Consider the following 22,042-nt stretch of genomic DNA (forward strand, 5'->3'; position numbering starts at 1 on the left):
AAAATTTTTAAGTTCTTAGACCACATTCAATCTGTGTTAGAAACCTATGCTGTGTCAAATATTTAATCACAATCCAAATCCAAAGCTGTATCAAGCTTGAATGTTGTGTCCATACTTCCCCCAACTGTTCAGGGTTCGACCTCTGCGGTCGTATCAAGCTGCGCCCTGCGGAGCATTTTATTTAAGTTAATAATTATAACAGAAATTGAATATATGTTATCAGTGATTATATTCTGATAATTTAATATTTCAGGAATCTCGTTTGATATGTGGCAACAGACTGAATGTTCATCACCTGTTTCAAGTAGTAAGCATTAATTTAAAACATCACAAAACAAGCAGTAAAAAATGGTCTTAAAATATTCAGCAGGCATACTTGGATTTTTTTCTGTACATTCATGTATAATTTGCTTGTGTATTTATTTTACCATAACATGTTTATTTTCCAACCAACATTTCTTGAAATTGTGTTTGTTTAAGATATTGGATTAACAGCACTACCTATTTCATTGTCCAGACAAAGCTATTTTTGATGTGCACTCTGTTTTAAAAAAAAATTGGATGAGATACTGACTAGGTATTTGGTATTGCTTAGGACTGTATGAAAAGTTTATGGCAAGATTGGCTTGTTTTTCATTATAAGTTTAACAGTTAATGTATGAAAGGTATTAATCCGTATTAACCTCAATGACCAGAATCATATTTTAATCCTTAATTTATCACCTATGATGATTTAATTGATATTCTCTGATGTTGTAGGTTGTAGCTTTAGTTCAACATCTACAAGTTGTACTGCCACACTTGACTGTCAGGGTATAACATGCTGTCTGCCACTTACTTTTATAAATGGAGAAAGAAATATCAATGTGACATTCCACTTCATTTCCTGCTCCTTATTAGAATATAGTGTTGAAAGAAAACTGTGGCAGAAAACTCCTGAAAAAGGTAAATGAAACATTGATCAGAATAGAAATAAAACTTAATTTTGTGTCATGGACACTTGTAAAGTAAGAAAATGTGAAAAAAAATAATGGTGTTTACCACTACAGATTATAAATGCAAAATACGGACCACAGATTTTATTCACGAAAGTGCAGCTTCTGGTTCATTTCAGAAATATTTTTTTCACCAAAGTGCTTGAATGAGCGATGTAAGAGACCACTTGTAAAATGTAATCTTTCAAAGTTTTTAATGAAAGGTGGTTTAAAAGTCTGGAAAGATGTCAGCTACAAAGCGAATGACTCTGGCTGATTAGGACTTTTTGGATGATGAACATACTCCAAAGAAAAGACAACAAAAAAATCAGAAGTTCAAGGAGTTGTATTCCAAACCTTGGCCTTGTTTGATCTTGTCCAAACGTGGAGAATGCATGGTGTGCTGCACTGTGTATTCGTGTGCTTTTTAGTTAGAGTAAATGACAGTTAAACAAGAGCTACATGTTGTATTTAAAGTTTTATTGTCCAAAGTCTAATTAAAATAATTACTGTAAATTTCAGAAATTATTGCATGCATTTATAATGGCGATTTTTGAAAAAATAGACAAAAATACGAGACTAATTATTGCTATTTCAGAAAAATCTGCATACAGCTACATGTATCAGATATCAAAATGCAAGTTTTTTTAATATTTTGATAATCACCATTATTTGCATTAATAAAAACCTCCCAACAATTTCTGAATTTACAGTAAAGTAGTTTTTTTTTTTTTTAATTTAGAAAATAAATCCTTTGAATTTATATATTTGATCAATGTCAAAATTTGACTCTAAAAGCTCTTAGACTGCAGTATTTTGCATCTTATTATCCAAAATGTTTATGAGTGGGGGCATGCCCAGACCCCCTATCAAGTTACCACTTACCCGTGATACTACTGAAAAAAACTGAGAAATTGGTTAATACTACTGATAGACTGAAATGGGGGTAAACACCTCTATAGTTTATATCACACAATACTTTACAATATTCAAGAGGGTGTTAGTGTGCATAGACAATTGTGAAATGAAAGAGTAATTCCATCATGAGGAGAAATAAGTTTGAATAATTTTTTAACTTTGAACATTGCTGAACAGCATTTCAATAACAAAATGAAAGATAAACCATGTGGTATGAAAACAACTGTTGAAACTGATCTGTCCATGCTTAAAATGAGGTTACTACCAATATGCTTAAGACATTAATAATAACTTTTTCACTTCCTGTGCTGAAAAATTAAGAGAACAAGGAAGCTATACACCTGTAAACAAAGCAGATTTCAGTAATCTTGATAAATTTGTTAAAAATAAATTACATAAACATGATAAATTTTCTATACCACCAGTGATCATGAATGAGCTATTTAATGAGTTAACAAAACTTGATATAAACAAAGCATCTGGTATGGATAATACTGGACCAAAAATAATAAGATTAAGTGCCCCTTTTATTGCATCATCTCTCACATACATATTTAACCGAATGATAGATACTGGCATATATCCTTCTTTACTGAAGAATGCTAAGGTAACACCAGTTTTCAAGGATGGTGACAAGCTTTTAGCAACAAATCACAGACCTATATCTGTTCTTCCAACTTTGTCAAAATTAATAGAAAGACATGTTTCTAATAATATGTACAAATACTTATCTAAACTTAAACTTTTACACCCTACACAATCTGGTTTCAGGCCGCAGCATTCTTGTCAAACTGCACTTATTAATATCATTGACAAATGGTTGCAAGAAATGAATGGTGGTAATTTAGACCTAGCAATTTTATTAGATTTTAAAAAAGCTTTTGATTTGGTAGATCATGACATTCTTTGTTTAAAGCTTGAAATTTATGGATTTAGTGAGGCTACTGTTAGTTTTTTCAAGTCATACCTGAATAACAGAAAACAGCAGGTAAACATTTGTAATGTTTATTCTGAACAACAACATGTAAAATTTGGTGTCCCCCAAGGTTTTATACTTGTTAATATATTGTTTGTGCTATTTATAAACGACCTTCCCTTATGCATTGAAAATTGTGAAACAGACCTATATGCTGATGACACCACTCTTCATAAATCAGGGAAAAACATAGAAAATATACATGATGATGATTAAGAAGATTTATACAGGGTTGAAGAGTGGTGCAAAATGAATAACATGTTCATTAATGCAAATAAAACAAAATGTTTGGTTACTGGAACACAGCCGACACTCGGCTAACCGAGAGATTGGTCGGTTAATCTATATTGAGTATGCGGCTATATGGGCGGTTGGTCTGTTAATCGGGTCGGTTATACGTCTGTTAAGAGTAAAACGCACAATTTAAATGATCAACTCTGTTAAATATACAGATTTTTGGCATATTATAAGAACCAAATAAAAAAAAGAAAAGTGTCTGACAAAATGATATCTATCATAGAACATTTTCCACCTGTAGAAACATTTCATAGTCTGCGCAAACTTCAGTAAAACTAAAAGGCGTCGCGCAAGTATGTGGTATTTATGCTTATACACATAGCAATTGTTTTAATAAAAGGCGAAACAAACAATTTTTAGATACCATTTAAAGGACACAAAATAGTACTTTGGTTCTAAAAAATAAATTGACATTAGTATATATTTCATAATTGTAATATAACGTGAGTAATACCACGTTTTAGTGACTATTAGGGGAATAAAGTCTGTTAATGGGTTGGACAATTAAAATTGTGTCAGTTAAGAGTTATTTAGCCACGACAATAGTTTTGCTACCTTTATAATTTCCCATTAAAAAAGTTAAGAATGAGATGTACTTGAGTAAAAAAAAATGACAATACGGTGCAACAGTATCCTTGTAGTAAGAGCATTTTTATTTTGACTTTCTTTGCATTTTATTGAAAGGTGTGTCACTGCAATATAGCGTGATATAGATTGGCCGCTGGAATATGCATGAATTTATTATTAACGTTTTCAATCAGCCTTGATTTTTGTATCTGTTCAAAGAAGCACGTTCAAAAATCCGACTGAAAGTGTCTGTCTTATACAACACCGGGTACATATAACGTGTTGTCGTTCTCATATGGACATGATATTTGCCACTGGACGTTAAACCCTTATTGGTCAGCATCATCCAATTGGTTCTTTTGTTCTATTACTTAATCATATGTTGTTTACAAAACATTCTAAAGAAGTAAATGGAAAGAAGCGAATGCAGCTACATTTGATTATCTTAAGTTTTAATTCATTTTATTCCATTTAGTTCATTTCTACATAAGTGCAGAGGAGAACTGCAGTTGTGCGCTTGTAAAATTCTAGCACGTGTCACCAGTTTGAGTACATCGCAATCCGTTACTGTTTCAACCACCCCCTCTCCCTGAAATTTTGTTTTGTTTGCACTTTACAATATTTACTGAGCTATCAGATTCAGCGGTTGACAGGAGGCCAATGTTTATCGGACTCCAGTCTCAAATAACATAAAGTGGTATACAGTAAAAAAAAATTGCAAAGCATCTATATAGATATCGTTGTCTTAGTATACTATTAATTTAAAAATAAGGAGATGTGGAATAAATGCCAAAATTGTTTTAACAATCATCTTGGAGGGTCTAAATCGTAAAAAGGGGTGTTTCATGTCTGTATTCTTAAACAGTTGTTATTTTTCTCTCTTTTTTAGCAATGCATCACTCTCGACTGTCCTTATCTATTATTCTACATTCTGCATCTCCATCAAGATTCTCGTGTATACCATGAGGGTCCGGATTAGGGGTGTTGTTTATTTCTGTATACTTTAAATTGTTATGTCACTTTTCTCTAAATTTTATTTATTTTCTCTCATTATTCTTTCTCTATTCTTTATATTTTAGCATCCTAATATATTTTACTTACTGATGTTTAGTTACATTACGACGTTTATCTCTGATATAAAAAAGCAGATGTGGTATGATTGCCAATGAGACAACTCTCCACAAGAGACCAAAATGACACAGAAATTAACAACTATAGGTCACCGTACGGCCTTCAACAATGAGCAAAGCCCATACCGCATAGTCAGCTATAAAAGGCCCCGAAATGACAATGTAAAACAATTCAAACGAGAAAACTAACAGTAATATTTATATATAAAAAAAATGTGGAACAAAGCAGAAACTATCAATTCAGACTTATCAACCAAACTTGATAATAAATTCAAAAGTATTACAAAATTCTTCATGTGAAAAATTATTAGGTGTTAAAATTGACAGCACACTTAATTGGAGAAATCAAATTGACCAAGTTTGTGCTAATATATCATCCAGAATATACCTTCTTTCTAAAATAAAGAAATTTTTAGATATAAATGCACGGAAAACATATAACAATGGGTATATTCTGCCCCTACTTGACTACTGCTATATTATTTGGGGAGAATGTAAAAATGAAGGGATAACAAGAATTTTAAAACTCCAAAAAAGGGCAGCAAGATTAATTCTAGATGCAGATCCTTTATCCCCCTCAGCTCCCTTATTTAAAAAACTTGGGTGGATGACAGTTGACAATAGAATCAAATACCACAAATATTTACTGCTATATAAATGTATGCATATGGAAGCACCAATGTACCTAGTTCAAAAATTTAAACTGAAATCAGATAATAATGGTTACTCCTTGAGAGGTGTCACTCAAGGTAATCTGATAGTTCCTAAGCCAAAAGCTGAGCTATTTAAGAAATCTTTTGTTTATTCTGGATCAGTGTTATGGAATGGACTACCACAAAAAATGCGTAAAGCTCAAAACACTTATACTTTTAAACAAAGAAGTACTTAACACAGTCCTGATAAGATTATGTTTTCTACAATGTATTTGTATATTTTTTGTTTTTTTATTGTTATTTGATTTTTTGACTACATGTACATCTTGAACAGCTTTATATCTTATCATGTTAATAATATTACATTGAACTACTTGACTGTAAATTAACTATGTGTAAATATCTGTTTTTGATTGTATTGTAATTTGTATGTGAGGGCCTCAGGGATGATTATTTTATTGTAACTAACTGAGTTTACCCTCTTTAAATAAAGAATTTATTATTATTATTATTAAAGAAAACAGATATTTATTATTTGAATTGTATTTAGGTAAAGTGGTGACAGAGAATATAGGCGATGCTTTCCAGTATAACTATACCTTAGCTGCAGGGCTGAATCCAAATACATATTTAGTTAATATTGACCTACAAGTTTGCTATCTTGCTGGAGAATTTTGTAAAACAACATCATTATTGAAAGCAGCAAATGTGAAATGTTCATCAACAACAAGAAGGAAAAAGAGACGACGAAGATCTATCACAGAGTATGTTATAAAATAAAAAAACAGTTTAATGTTATCAATTTGTAGACTTTTTCACTGCAAACAATGCATTTGGATAACTTGGATAAATTATTTTCATAGAATATTGTAAAGATAAGTAAAAAATCTGTATATATAATATTGAGGCAATATTGTTTCACAGTTCTAAGAAAATTTTTTTTTTTTTTAAATGGTAGTGTTTAAAGTGCATTAGAATTGTTTGATATTTGGACTTTTGTTGAATTGTTGACAAGTTGTATAGAGTTGACATATGTCATAACTTTTTAAGTGGTGACCTCTATAAGTCATTTTGTTTTTTTTTGTTTGGATGGTTTCTATCTTGTTGATATAAACTACCTGTCTCCTTTTATTCAGAATTCAAAACATATATACTTTCATAACAATTCAGTTCACTTTTTGGTTTTGACCCATTTTTATATGCAGAACAGTTTCATGAGAGTTGGCTCCAGTGCTGTTGAAACAAGTCCTTTTATGAAGGTAGCTAGTTATAGAGCTGCAGAGATCTAACTTGATAGTAATAAGCTTAACAAAGGCTACTTGAATCGAAATAGATTGTATGTTTTATTCAGTAAATTATATGATTTTACTTGTATTAAGTCTGATTTCATTCTCCTCTATCTTCAATAAAATATTTTATACTTCTGTACTTTGTTTTTAGACCAACAGTAACAAATTTTAAAGAAAGTATCAGAATGTTGATAGAACAACAAGTATCCTCAGAGGGAATAGAGAAATATCTTGAGAAAGTAAAGAATTATGAGGTATGATTGATAAATTACACTGTTTAAAAAAGCTGCCTGTCTGATATAAAGCTGAGCAGATGTGGTATAATTACCAATGAGACAACTCTCCACCAGACACCAAATGACATAGAAGTTAACAACTATAGGTAACTGTACAGCCTTCAACAATGAGCAAAACCCATGCCGCATATTCAGCTATAAAAGCCCCAAAATGACAAATGTAAAACATTTAAAACAAGTAAACTTAAGGCCTGATTTATGTAAAAAAAAAAAAAAAAAAAAATTACAAATATGATAACAAAAGACAACCACTGAATAACAGGCTCCTGACGTGAGACAGGCACATACAGAATGTGGCAGTTAGCGGGAGCCCAACTTACCTGACAATTTGAACGACATTAGTCATGGTGATTATTTTCTGCAGTTTTCCTGATCTGTTTTTATTAAGGTGACAATATATCAGTAATAAGGGTAGAATTTAACTCTATGGGATGTATAAATATGTAACCTCATCTGATTTGAAAAAAATTTATTTACTCTTGGAACTTTTAATTATCTGTACTAAATAAGTAAAACATAAAGAATATAAAAAAAGTTGAAAGTAGAAACAATAGAAGGGTCTGGTAGTTTTTACATATAACTAAAAACAGCCGACATTGCCACTGTAGAATGATTCCAGACCATGAATCAAGCTTGTTTTAAGTTGTAATTACTATTCAGACTAGGAAAACAACTATACACAGTGATTTTAATCAGATTAGTAAGCACTTTAAGTAATTTCCTTTAGCTGAATCAAATACAACAGAATCTCATTGGAGCAGTTCTACCAGGGACGGACACAAAAACAAGTGTGAAGTCTGCAATGAAAGCTCTTGGATGGAACAATCCTGCTACAATAGCTATAGCTACTGACATAGATACAACTGAAACTGTAACTGGAGGTAAATTTAGAAACATGAATCAGCTAAAGGTTGCACTTTGTAAATACAGCTGTTTCACAAACTGTTACCAGTGAAAATACACATGGATAACATTCAAATTAAATTCTGAGGAAGACTCAAAGTCAAGGGAAGGGTAGTAAAGAATTTTGGTATAAGTTTAAACTCGTAGAAGTTCGGGCATATAAATGAGGCAAAATATCTTATTACGAAATGGAATGAAACTTGATATTTTCTTGCCACTATTTTTATTTTTATACAAATAAAATGTTCATGTCAAATAACTGTCACTAGAGTTGTGGCTTTTAAACTAAGTTAGTTGAATGCAGTTCAGACAACTGTTCTAGATCCTGACCAATGAAGAGTGTTTCAATGTTGATGGTTGTACTGTGACCTCTTTGTAACTTGTATTGTTAGGTTGCTGCAACAATGCTATTTACCTTTATCTTCTATTGGTCATTTGTATTTTGTATATAAAAAATAACAAAAATGAATATACCTTATAATCTCCCTTTAGGTAAAATGATGACTAATATGTTGGGGAGTACCACATTGGACATACAAGGAAGAACTAAACAGGCATATGTAGTTGGCCATGGTTTGACAAATGAAGGAGTAAAACTGCTTGGACAGAAGCTTGCTAACATGACGATTGGAGATATAGAAAATCTGCTAGATGTGAAGAATGTCGATCCAGTGGAAATTATTAAGCTAATGGATCAGCTTAGAGATTTATTCAGAGCTCTAGTAATTTTTTTAGTTATTAATTGGATGGGATATTATGCAAGATGGTTATACTTACCAGTACTCTGGATTTTTCTTTTTTCTGAAATTGTATAGCAGTCTGAAGCATTGCTTTTAAATGTTTATTTGTATTTTCTCATATATTTTTCCATCTTTATGACAGTTATATTGCTGAGATAGGATAAATGATGTTGTTTAATATACTTTTCCTCTTCAAAGTGTTTGATATTAATAATACATGTATATGGCGAATGTCATAAAACCTGGTTAAATCCACAGCTTCCACTTTAAAGGGTGTACGACATTTTTACCAATTTTGAAAATATCATTTGTCTTGCCTGCGATGAAAGTCGCAGTATGCAAGACATAGGTATTACTATATGGCGGCGGCGGCATAAACTATTTGTATAAAGTTTTCTATTTCAGAAGGTAGAAGACCTGGATGCTTCATATCTTGTATGCAGATACCTTGTGTTATGATGTTTCCGTCTGTCATATGCCCATTGTCCTTGACCTCATTTTCATGGTTCAGTGACTGCTTGAAAAAAAATTACTTATTATGAGTAATAGGATAACTATATTTGGTATATGGGTTCATTGCTACGTCTACAGGTCCGTCAGACAGGGTTAACCTGACCTCGACCTCAATTAATGGATCAATGATTAAGGTTAAAGTTACGTGATTAGGTTCGTTTCTCAGATACTACAAGCAGCAGGTCACCTATATGTGGTGTATGGAATGATTGTAAGAGGTACATGTCAGACTGGCAGGTTACATTTGACCTTGACCTCATTTTCATGGTTTATTGGTCATTGTTAATTTTTTGTGTTTTGGTCTGTTTTTCAAATACTAATAGCAATAGGTCAACTATATTTGGTACATGGAATGATTGTAAGGTGTACTTGTCTGTCTAGCTGGTGTCATCTGACCTTGACCTCATTTTAATGGTTCATTGGTCAATGTTAAGTTTTTGTGTATTGATCTATTTTTCAAGTACTATAAGCAATAGGTCAGCTATATTTGGTTTATGGAATGATTGTAAGGTGTACATGTCTGTCTAGCTGGTGTCATCTGACCTTGACCTGATTTTCATGGTTCATTGGTCAATGTTAAGTTTTTGTGTTTTGGTCTGTTTTTCAAATACTAATAGCAATAGGTCAACTATAAGTGGTGTATGTAATGATTTTAAGGTGTACATGTCTGTCTAGCTGGTGTCATCTGACCTTGACCTGATTTTCATGGTTCATTGGTCAATGTTAAGTTTTTGTGTTTTGGTCTGTTTTTCAAATACTAATAGCAATAGGTCAACTATAAGTGGTGTATGTAATGATTTTAAGGTGTACATGTCTGTCTAGCCAGTATCATCTGACCTTGACCTCATTTCCATGATTCATTGGTTAACATTAAGTTTATGTGTTTTTGTCTGTTTTCCAATTACCATAAGCAATGGGTCAACTATATTTGGTGTATGGAATAATTGTAAGGTGTACATGTCTGTGTGACAGTTTTTATCTGACTGTGACCTCATTGTCATGGATCTTTAAAAATGTTAAGTTTATGTGATACTTGTAGTAAAACTTTTATCTTTAAGACTTTCAACATAAAATAAATGGTGAGTAAAACAGGCAAGACATTTTAGCGTGTGCACTCTTGTTTTCATTTGGGCCAAAACAAAGTTTTCATTTGCGCCAATTATCAATATTCCATTTGCGCCAATTTAATTTGAACAGGTAAGATCTGATACATTTAAGATAATTACCGTTACTTAAGTTAACCCAACGTAACAGGTTATTGGTGTTCAATGAGTTCATTTTTGTGTTATATGTATATGTATATACATACATGTTGAGCTCATTGATTTAAACTCTTCTGTATGATAAGATGGATCTTTTGCACACAGAAACTAACCAGAGAAATAAGTCAATATTCTTTGATGGACAATCTTAAAGGCAATCAAACATTCTCAAAAATTTGAAATAGATGTAAACATAAGTCATGTAAAGCTAGGATGAAGACTGACAGTGATGGAATGACAATTGTGAAAACTTTACATAAGCATAACCATGTTGCAGATGACCACAAGACTGAGGCAAAAACTGATCCGTGTTATTGTTACTAATTTACTTAAATAAGTGCAATTTACGTGTGATGTATATAGTTTTAGAAACTGTTACAATAAATTTATCCTGCACTAAATCCCACATCCACCTGCCCGTGGTGAGCAGGTGGCAGCCGGAAGTGCTATTTTTGTTATTATATAATTAAATTCTGTACAAATTATATGTCTCGTGACTTGTGTCTACCTGTAAATTGGCGCAAATGAAGAGAAAAAATATTTGCGCAAATAAAACAAAAATTGGCGCAAATGAAGTGCAGATTGGTGCAAATGCAAAACGCCGCTTTGGAATTGAATAAGTCAGGAATATATCCCAGTCATATTACATTGTACCATCAGCTGCTTTTATGTTGTTTCTTATTTTTACCAGTATTTTTTGGACTGATTTGATACTTAATTTTAGTTGATACTTTTTTAACTTTCTTTTCTATGTTGTAAGTGTGCTGAATTTTGTGAATATATAACAATTGAAGACTTTTTATTCATACATTTTATATTGTTATTTTTTTCTTTCAGACATCAGAATTTTTGGGGAAGATACTTGGAGGAGAATCAGATGTTTTCAAATCAGAGGATCTTGTTATGTGGGGAGAAATTCCACTTCCAAGAAGAGTAAAAAAAAAGAATTTCCCTAAAGACGGCCCCAAAATAATTCCAATTGGTGGATTTATTAATCTTTCCTATAGTATGTATTTATATTATAAAAGAATGTATTTAAGACACAGAACTTAAAATTTTAAACTACAATTAAGCCTTTATTTAGTTATATAAGAACTTGCTATGTTTGCTCAGTTTTACACTGGAAACTCTATACTAAAATGTACGACAAAAGGGATGATTTTTTGTTCCCTATTGTTAATTTTCCTTTTTTGGACGGTGATGTTCTTTTGCCACCATCTTATGGTGTTTATATATCACAACTTGTTCGCTATGCCCGAGTCTGCATAGATGCCACCCATTACAATTTTTCCGTAATTGTTACGAATTTTGGACCCAAATTACGGTGTTACGATTAACAGTCTGTTTGTTATGGATTTCATTCATTAACTGTCCAGAACAGTTGTCTGTTTAAGTATCATTTTTATCATTGTGACGCTTCGTTTTTGGTTAGAATCGTGTAACATTAAACGCTTCATTGATTCGGACTGTTTTTTTCCTTTGGGTTTCTTGGGACTATCTACCAGTATAAAACAATCTTTCCATTTCTTGTTAAATTCTGAATGATTAATGAACGAAACAAATCTGTTTTCTATTTTGCAATGTCTGGTGGAACAATTAAATTTTTGAAGCAAGGAAAGAATACTCAGACAACGAAATCAGAAACCGGGACATTACGCCCCAATTGTGACCGAGGAATAGAAATATGGCCACTTCTTCTTCTTGCCATAGTAAAGCAGTTGTTTAGCTGTGCGGGATATACAAATACGCAGCCACGTCGGAATAGAATTTGGATGTTAAATCCAATGAATCGTGAAGAAAGAATGCCATGCACTCAGCGTGTAAAGAACCGTTGTATCAACTCTCAGAGGGTCCATAGGTGGCCTGTTGCAATGCTAAACTGCTGTCCCATATCCAATATACTCTCATTTTCCAGTGGCAGTCTAAATTTCCCAGAGCTACATCCTGCATGGCCTCTACTAAAAGACCTTCCTATTGTATTTATTGTTAATTTGTTTTCGTCTTAAACATGTCTTAAACATGGATGAAATATTTTTCACCGGAAGTTAAGCAACCAATAATCAATCAATCATATCACTGTGTGCCTAGTTGTTTTTATGATTATTATAAAATGTTACGAAGAAAATGTTAATACTGAAAAAAGACACAAATTACGGAAATCTTAATACTTTTTTACTGATTGCACTAAAAGGGGGTTGGCATTATTTGTCTGTTGTGACGTTTTGGATTTCAATGAACGTAATCTATGTATTACTGGTAAATTATTAAGTCAGGGATTTCGTTACCACAAATTACTTAAAACCTTTACCAAATTCTTCCATAAATATAAAGATTTGGTTTGGAAGTTTGGTTGCACGTGTAGAAAACTTAATTCAAACAGGATAGCACATCCTAATTTTTACGGAGATGTTGTTTACCGAGCTGGGAAATTTAGATAAGATCCGGGTGAACCTATCAATCCTTTAAATAAACTTATTCTAAAAGGATACCAATTCAACACTATAATTAGATCTTGGAATATTGTTTTTATTGGTATTAATTTAAACCCGCTGCATTTGTTTGCACCTGTCCTAAGTCAGGAATCTGATGTTCAGTAGTTGTCGTTTGTTGATGTGGTTCATAAGTGTTTCTCGTTTCTCGTTTTTTATATAGATTAGACCGTTGGTTTTCCCGTTTGAATGGTTTTACACTAGTAATTTTTAGGGGCCCTTTATAGCTTACTGTTCGGTGTGAGCCAAGGCTCCGTGTTGAAGACTGTACTGTGACCTATAATGGTTTACTTTTATAAATTTTTACTTGGATGGAGAGTTGTCTCATTGGCACTCATACCACATCTTTTTATATCTATTAATATTGATTTTGTTATCAGTAAATTAAAATCGTACTAAATATTATTTGTATATACATATGCACATTCATGGCTCTACAATCTGTCTGTCCTGTATCTTGGCATTGCACAAGGTCATGTTTTCTTTGACTGTTAATGACATGTTTTCATTAATCCATAGGATGTTGGATGTATACTGATTAATATTTTAGTCTTAGATGCATGATTTTTTTTATTAGTTGTTATTGGCTTTGAACTAGCTGTCAGTAACTGTGATTACTCTCAGATCTGTACCGGTACTTAGTGTCTTTTTGTTGTGGGGATGTATAAGTACCCTGCCACCTCCACTTTGTGTTTTTTGTTAGATATATTTCTGCTTTGTATCCATCTGATGAGTTAAGCCCTTTTCAACTGATTTTTATGCCCCACCTAGGGGCATAATGTTTTTCGGTCTGTGCGTCTGTCTGTTCGTCCATCCGTTCGTCTGTCTGCTCCGCTTCAGGTTAAAGTTTTTGGTCAAGGAAGTTTTGATGAAGTTGAAGTCCAATCAACTTGAAACTTAGTACACATTTTCCCTATATGATCTTTCTAATTTTAATGCCAAATTATAGTTTTGACCCCAATTTTATGGTCCACTGAACATAGAAAATGATAGTGCGAGTGGGGCATCCGTGTACTATGGACTCATTCTTGTTATAGTTTGTTCTTATGTTGTACTGTTACACCACTGTCCCAGGTTAGGGGGACGGTTGGCGCCTTCAAACTAGTTTAACCCCGCCACATTCTGTATGTGCCTGTCCCAAGTCAGGAACCTGTAATTCAGTGTTTGTCCTTTGTTGCTGTATATCATATTTGTTTTTCGTTCATTATTTTGTACATAAATCAGGCTGTTATTTTTCTCATTTGCATTGTTTTACATTTGTCATTTCGGGACCTTTTATTGCTGGCTATGCAGTATGGGTTTTACCCATTGTTGAAGGTTGTACAGTGACATATATTTGTTAATTTCTGAGTCTTTTGGTCTCTTGTGGATAGTTGTCTCATTGGCAATCATATCACATCTTATTTTTATATGTCCTCGTATAATAGGTAACAAGAACACAAAATAATTATTCTGCATTACAGCAGAATGCATTGAGTGTGTAGGTAAAGGTATTATCTTTGGTTAGCTTGCTTGTTAGCTGAACCGTGAAGTCATTATTAGGTTAGGTATACTACCCTCCTTTCGGAGTAGTCTAGTCCTACAGACAGATAGATTGGTTATCTGTCGGACTAGTCTACTCTTAAAAGAGGGTAGTTTACCTCACCTTAACATAGAAATGTTTCACAAAATAGAATATTTCTGAAAAGAAATTAATTTAATAGAACAAAATGGGGGTTATTCACTAGTCCCGTAAATATTTTGTAAGTTGTGAACAGAGTTTCACACACAATTATTCGGCTTCAGAAGTACATAATTTAAAATAAGGATATTTTGCTAAAAAAAAAATAAGTAGTATTAAAGAAATACATATTTATTTCTTGTAACAGAAAGTGCTTAGATGTAAAAGGATATATCTATTTGTCTTGATTGAGACAGTCATAAATTATTTTCAAGTTCTTTGCACTATTACAAGGAATTTGAATAAATGAATGAAGTAGTGATATTACAAAAACTGGTAAGAATTATTTACGTTGATAATTGTTAATGGACAAATTAGCATACTTGTAGAATAATTGTGGCAATACGGCCCTTGATTACTGTACAAATAAGAACCTGTCTGGTTAGAGATACATTAGGATATGTACAGAAATCAAATCTATTTTTTTGACGAGATAAAAATATTCAAGTTATTAGAATACTTGTACTCCCCAGCTGATTATAACACGGAAAAACTGAAAATTAGGATACCTTGCTTTTCGGTATAGTATTAAGCAAATATATCATTGTTAAAGTTAATAAAACTACACAACAAAAAATATTAACCACTTTTTAACGACCTTTAATTAAAGGAAGATGCTGTCCATTTAAGGATGTATATAGTAACCCCACAAGATGACTAACCGTTTTCATTTCCATATTCATATTAGGTTCCCAGAATTATCCTCAGTAAAATACATTGTACAATAGGACCATGCAGCTACCCAGAAATTATATCATCGATAATAGGACATTTTAAGGTGTAGCAAATTATATTTGTTTCTGATACATTTTTAATAAATTATATACAGATTGTATATCCAACTTTCTCATTTATATTCACCAAAAACCAGAGACTTGATGATCCCTTGTGAGTAACACAATGCTGTGGCTATAGTAATAGTTCTTCCTACATTTAGTAACCTTGTCTTGATAGTGTAGTTCTTTCCTGTATATAAGTGTAACTTTGACCAGTAAAACGTGAAACAGTCGAGGTCTTTTATACTTTTATACGGATTAATACACTACAGTTAGAGGTGCACAAAAACTAAACATAGCCCCACGGCTTTACAATACTATGTGTTCTGTCTTTATGTTAATTGTTTTTTTGTGTTTGGTGCCAATCTGATTAGTCAAGCCATTTTCATAGGGCTGTTCCATTAAATCATACATGGTACCCAGGGATGGCACTCTCAAAATGGGGTAACCTCCTATAGATGCAATTTTAGAATTTTACTTTCATTTTCACTGTACAAAAAAAATTGACACCCACCCTTAGTTGAGATTTCAAAGTGCCTTCCCTGGTTCCAGTATGTATGTAAGATTATAATTCTTCTGAATATTAACAGGTGTAGTTGAACATTTACTGGATGTAGATATAAAATGAATTTTATAAGGATTTTTGTATATTTTAGATAGCAAATTTATAGTGAGACCCTGTGGAGTTCAGCAGCAAAATTTTCACTAAATTTTATCACAATTATAAAGTTGATACAAAATACTTTATTAAATTCCAAAAACTGATACTGATTGTTACACTACAGTTAGAGGTGCACAAAAACTAAACATAGCCCCACGGCTTTACAATACTATGTGTTCTGTCTTTATGTTAGTTGTTTTTTTGTGTTTGGTGCCAATCTGATTAGTCAAGCCATTTTCATAGGGCTGTTCCATTAAATCATATATGGTACCCAGGGATGGCACTCTCAAAATGGGGTAACCTCCTATAGATGCAATTTTAGAAATTTACTTTCATTTTCACTGTACAAAAAAAATTGACACCCACCCTTAGTTGAGATTTCAAAGTGCCTTCCCTGGTTCCAGTATGTATGTAAGATTATAATTCTTCTGAATATTAACAGGTGTAGTTGAACATTTACTGGATGTAGATATAAAATGAATTTTATAAGGATCTTTGTATATTTTAGGTAGCAAATTTATAATGAGACCCTGTGGAGTTCAGCAGCAAAAATTTCACTAAATTTTATCACAATTATAAAGTTGATACAAAATACTTCATTAAATTCCAAAAATTGATACTGATTGCAAATTTTAATTTGAGTCATGGATATTTATATTTTGTGAAAAATAGCTTTGAAATTGCTGTTGCAGCTACAAAATGAAATTGATTATAATTTTTTTCACCAGCATATTTTAGTGTACTTATGCCCCTAATTTGAGATTTTAGTTTCATTCACAGAAGATTGCAGAAAATACTTTTGTTATTAAATTTTGTGCATATGGTGTATGTTTCTATTAGATACACTGTTTAATGGTTGACATTTGAAAACTGCTCTATTCTTTTCAGTTGAATTTTGTGCGTAAAGGTCTATGATACATTGAAAATTAGATATGTTAACTGACTTTAATTATTTCTTTAAACAGAAAAGTAATTTATTACTAAATTTCATTATTTGAAACATATAATTGATTCATTTTATCCTTGAGTTTTCAATGTGGATGTTACATGAAATTAATTGCTATAAAGAGAAATAGAGCCTAAAGTAAGACTGTTTTTGGACAGCTCTTTATATTTCATTACTATTAGTGGGATACCAATATTCGTGGGTTAAGGTGGATGACAAATTTAAATGTTCAACAACAAAGTTCAAAACTTGTTCTGACTTGTATGCAAACTTAGGCAAAATGACAAAATCAAATATCTGCGAAAATACAATTTTTTCTTGATCTATGAAAATTGAGGGGGGGGTAGAACCTTTATCGGGACTCCGGGATCGGGTGTTTTTAAGCTCGGGATTTCGGGATTGATCCTTTCAGGATCCGGGAATTCTTTTTACGAATTTCGGGATGTCGGGATTTAAATTTTTTTAAATTTGGGACCTCGGGATTCCATGTTTTTAAGCCCGGGATCTCGGGATCAGGACCCCTCCTACCCCCCTCTAAAATTGGTATCCACAAAAATAAATGATCCACAGTATATAATATAATGTTGGTTTGAAGTCAATTTCCTTGAAATAGAAACACTTTTAATGCAATTGTGCCTTCATAAATACTTTTATTGCAGTAGTGCCCATCTCTATAATATTTTGCAGGAGTTGGTATTGGCCTATATTTTGGTGTAAAATTTAGAGCAGGGCTTAACATTTTGGAAATGAAAGGAATTGCAGAAGTTGTGCCATATGCGGGAATAACAGCTTATGCTGAAGTAGGACTTGGAATTGGTCCTTTGTTTGGCAAACTGAGAGTAGAGGGACAGATAATGGATATGAAGTTTCCCACCAGAGCAGAAGTGACATTTTCCAAGTTTCCACTGGATGTTGGGTATCAATTCTTTTTATTACAAATGTCTGTCTTCAAAAACTGTAAATTGTTTTTCACTATAAACATAACATTTACTGATGGTACACTGCATACATAACATTCACTGATTGTTCACTACAGACGTGACTGATCATACACTACATATACAACATACACAACCGCAAAACATACACAGGTTATGATTTGAAGAAAAATGATGAAAAAAAATTTGAAAAACAGTTTTTAATTTCTTTTACTTAATTAAGTCTCCCAAACGAAGTTTGGGAAGACTTATTGTTTTTGCTCAGTTCTTATTATTATTACATGTATTATTATTATTCTTCTTCTTCTTCTTCTCTTCTTCTTCTTCCGCCGCTTTTAAATTTGAACTTGTCCGCACCCGTTCTCCAAAACCGCTTGTCAGGTTAACTTAGGGTTTCACAATATGTTAGACTAACATGTCTAGTGGTTCCATAAGGGTTTTGTTTGTGCAATGGGGTTTATAAAGGGGTACTTTGAGGGGCAAAAAGAAAAGAGGGTTTTACTATAGAACCCTATGGGATTTTATTTTTTTAAATTTTCAAATGATTATAAATTGAAAACCGTTTGTGATATAGACAATCTTTTTAATTGAAAATGTTCTAAATGATAAAGTCCATTAAATGAAATACAGGGTTAGTCCCCAGGGGTCACCCCCACCCCCTGCCATTTAAGAAAGTTCTAATACCTTGTAAGTGGTCAAGATCCCCACCCCTAAACCATATATATTTTGGTTTGTCATGCTAAGATGGTTTGAATGATATACAGGGTTAGTCCCCAGGGGTCATCCCGACCACCTACCATTTGAGAAAGTTCTAATATCTTGTAAATGGTCGAGATCCCCACCCCTAAACCATATATATTCTGGTTTGTCATGATAAAGCACATCAAATGAAATACAGGGTTAGTCCCCAGGGGTCACCCCACCCCCTGCCATTTAAGAAAGTTCTAATATCTTCTAAGTGGTAAAGATCCCCACCCCTAAACCATATATATTCTGGTTTGTCATGCGAAGATGGTTTGAATGATATACAGGGTTAGTCCCCAGGGGTCATCCCGACCCCCTGCCATTTGAGAAAGTTCTAATATCTTGTAAATGGTTGAGATCCCCACCCCTAAACCATATATATTCCTATTTGTCATGTCTCGAACATTTGAATGACGTATACGGTCAGTCCCCAGGGGCTCCCCCCACTCCCAGTGTTCTAATATCGTGTAAATGGTTGAGATCCCCACCCCTAAACCATATATATTCCTGTTCGTCATGTAATGAACATTTGAATGACGCATAGGGCCAGTCCCCAGGGGTTCCTCCCCACCCCAATGTTCTAGTATCTTGTAAATGGTCGAGATCCCCACCCGTAAACCATATATATTCTGGTTTGTCATGCCAAGATGATTTGAATGATATACAAGGTTAGTCCCCAGGCATCACTAATGCATATAACTTTACTTGACCAAACCAATTTTCACTAGACATTGCCCAATGTCAGGCGACCCTGGGAATTACGAATTATGGGAGCTTCGTTTGGGAGACTTCGTAACAGCATCCTGTTACAATCATTTCTTGTTTTTCTTTTTATTTCTTTTTAATTTTTCCTGCAGAGAAGTATACTTTAATACATCATACAAAAATTAAAGTTGAATTTCAAAAAATATATTACTATCAGATTATCCTAGATAATTATTCCTGACAATTTCTGTACAAAAGTTCACTGATGATGTTAGAGTGTTCAAGTAAACATCGGAATTGAAAGTGAAAAATTTGCATTTTCTCGACACTTTTTAGTACATTCTATACATAAGTAGAATTATAACACAAATGTTTAATTTAAATGTATCATTGTTTCAATTGTCAGATGTGGTTCAACAAATTTTTAATCCATACTAAATTTTACAGTTATTTAAAATATTACCAAATTATGTGTACATTACCTAAAAGGGGCATCAGCTATAAATTAGACAAAAAATTAAAAGGTTGTTTCAAACATTTATAAAATACAGAATTTTGACATTATATTTAATATTACCGTAATCGGGCTTGTATAGTTCGCACTGGTACATAGTCCGCACCCCCTTCTTCCCACGAAAATTTTGGTAAAAAAACTTTTTGTAACTGTTAGAAAAGGTCTAATGAAACTCCGGTAATTTCAAATTGTGTGTGGTCGTATGCGGTATTTTCTTGGAAAAACCTATTTTTCATCAACAAACAGAAGCTGAAACTGCTTGTAAATGATTCTAAAAGCCTTCACAATTGTTAAAATAAGTCTAAATCATACAAAAAACAATTTAGAAACTTGTTTATGTTTAAACCGAAAGTTTGAAAAGCACATGAAAAAGAAGAGAAAAAACGGTGAGAGTCGAAATCCGTACATACTAGATATCAATATAATACTACTTTGAAAGTAAAACAATTCCATCCTGATGTAAAATAGTGTTAAATATATCTATCACATTAATGTTTGAAGGGTTTTAAGCTAATAAATAACATATTAGTCAGTATGAAACACCAAAACGGAACGTATAATAACCGATTACGTTTTGTAATTTACACATCGTAAGCTGGTTTAAGGTTGTCTTTTTTACTTTTTTTGTACAGTTTCATTCAAGCAGATACCAGTTTATTTTATAAGCAATGCATTGAAAAGAAATGAGAAATTTGTTATGAAGCGTTTAATTTTTAAATTTATCAATATTAATTTGATATTGAATAATAACTTATTAATATGGATTAGGTAAAATTATTAGTTTGAAAAATGATAAGAGTGCCCTCTACAATATCAATAACAAACATGTCGGAACGAAAATAAACCACCTCGCGAAATCGAATTTTTTCTCTTATTTTTTGCTTATTGTACTCTATAGTCCGCACCCCTGCTGGCAGGTTCAATTTTGGAGAAAACCGTGGACTATACAAGCCTTTTAACGGTAAGCAGTCAGATTGGTTTAATTTTGTCAAAATAAGTTCAAAAAACATTGCTGGTGTATTATTGGCTTGCAAGTCAATAATTCATCCACATTTGAATCTTTTTTTCAATTGAGCTTTAGCTTAACCCTTAGCTGGAGATGGGTTAGGCATGAGCTTAGCACGTTCAGTTATTTCAATGAAAAGTGAAACAAGGCAGCTTATGTGAAGAATTATTTTTTTATTTGATTTGACCCACAAAATATCAGTCTTATGCAGGTAATAATGATGATTTACTTGTTCATTTTAATCTATGACATGAAGTCACAGACCTAGAAAAATCCCCATTATAGGATTGCACTTGCTTGTCTGTGTATTTATATTTATGTTGATATCATGTCATAGACCATAGGCGTTCTTTGGAGGTCATTTGAATGGTTGATTTGATGGTAATTATAACAAGTCCATGCATTGATAATTGCTTATTTTGGACTTTTGTAATTTGTATGTTATAAATCAAATACGAGAATTCGAGTAAAATCTGTGAACATGTATTTGACAGCTAATGCCCCTTTAAACTCTTTGGAAACTTAGAATTTATTTGGAAACTTCTTAATTTTTCCCAAATACTAGCACAGTAAGTACAGAAATGGCAATGCAGTGAGAAACTATATTGAATCCATATTAATTTCAAAATCAAAATGAATTTAACCTAAAAGTACTTATTAAATTTTTTAAAAAATGATAAAAATTAAGCTAATGAAAGCAAATTGACACTATTATTATTTTTTTTTTTCTAGAATTACTATGAACCTGGAGCTGACACCATTGCAAATAAAGGTGCTGGCTTTAGTGACTATAGAGATCAAATTTTGGAAATTTTCAATAACCAAAGTATTGTACAAAACAACTCTTTGGTCTTATTCAACTACAACCATAAGAGCAAAGATCATTGACAAGAGGAAGGATGAAAAAGATCAAACTGCACCAGCTATTTCAGAATATATCGACAAACCTGGCAGTGGAAGGGTAATTAGTTGATATTTTAGATATGAAAGCCAAACTAGATTTATATTGTATGTTCAATAGACAA

The 22,042-nt window shown here is 32.5% G+C and overlaps 1 protein-coding gene across 1 annotated transcript in view; it reads left to right on the forward strand.

The window, feature by feature from the left end:
* The window catches only part of LOC127720044 (uncharacterized), a 136,057-nt gene that overhangs the window by 38,649 nt on the left and 75,366 nt on the right, over nucleotides 1-22,042 (forward strand). The window contains exons 26-34 of the mRNA XM_052226450.1: nucleotides 254-307; nucleotides 760-945; nucleotides 6,066-6,279; nucleotides 6,956-7,058; nucleotides 7,828-7,981; nucleotides 8,496-8,725; nucleotides 11,356-11,524; nucleotides 17,798-18,026; nucleotides 21,750-21,978. Of these exons, the coding sequence (XP_052082410.1) occupies nucleotides 254-307; nucleotides 760-945; nucleotides 6,066-6,279; nucleotides 6,956-7,058; nucleotides 7,828-7,981; nucleotides 8,496-8,725; nucleotides 11,356-11,524; nucleotides 17,798-18,026; nucleotides 21,750-21,978 (1,568 nt within the window). The remainder of the gene's footprint in view (nucleotides 1-253; nucleotides 308-759; nucleotides 946-6,065; nucleotides 6,280-6,955; nucleotides 7,059-7,827; nucleotides 7,982-8,495; nucleotides 8,726-11,355; nucleotides 11,525-17,797; nucleotides 18,027-21,749; nucleotides 21,979-22,042) is intronic.

The sequence above is a fragment of the Mytilus californianus genome, unplaced genomic scaffold, assembly GCF_021869535.1.
Source record: "Mytilus californianus isolate M0D057914Y unplaced genomic scaffold, xbMytCali1.0.p SCAF_11, whole genome shotgun sequence".
NCBI classification, from domain to species: domain Eukaryota; kingdom Metazoa; phylum Mollusca; class Bivalvia; order Mytilida; family Mytilidae; genus Mytilus; species Mytilus californianus.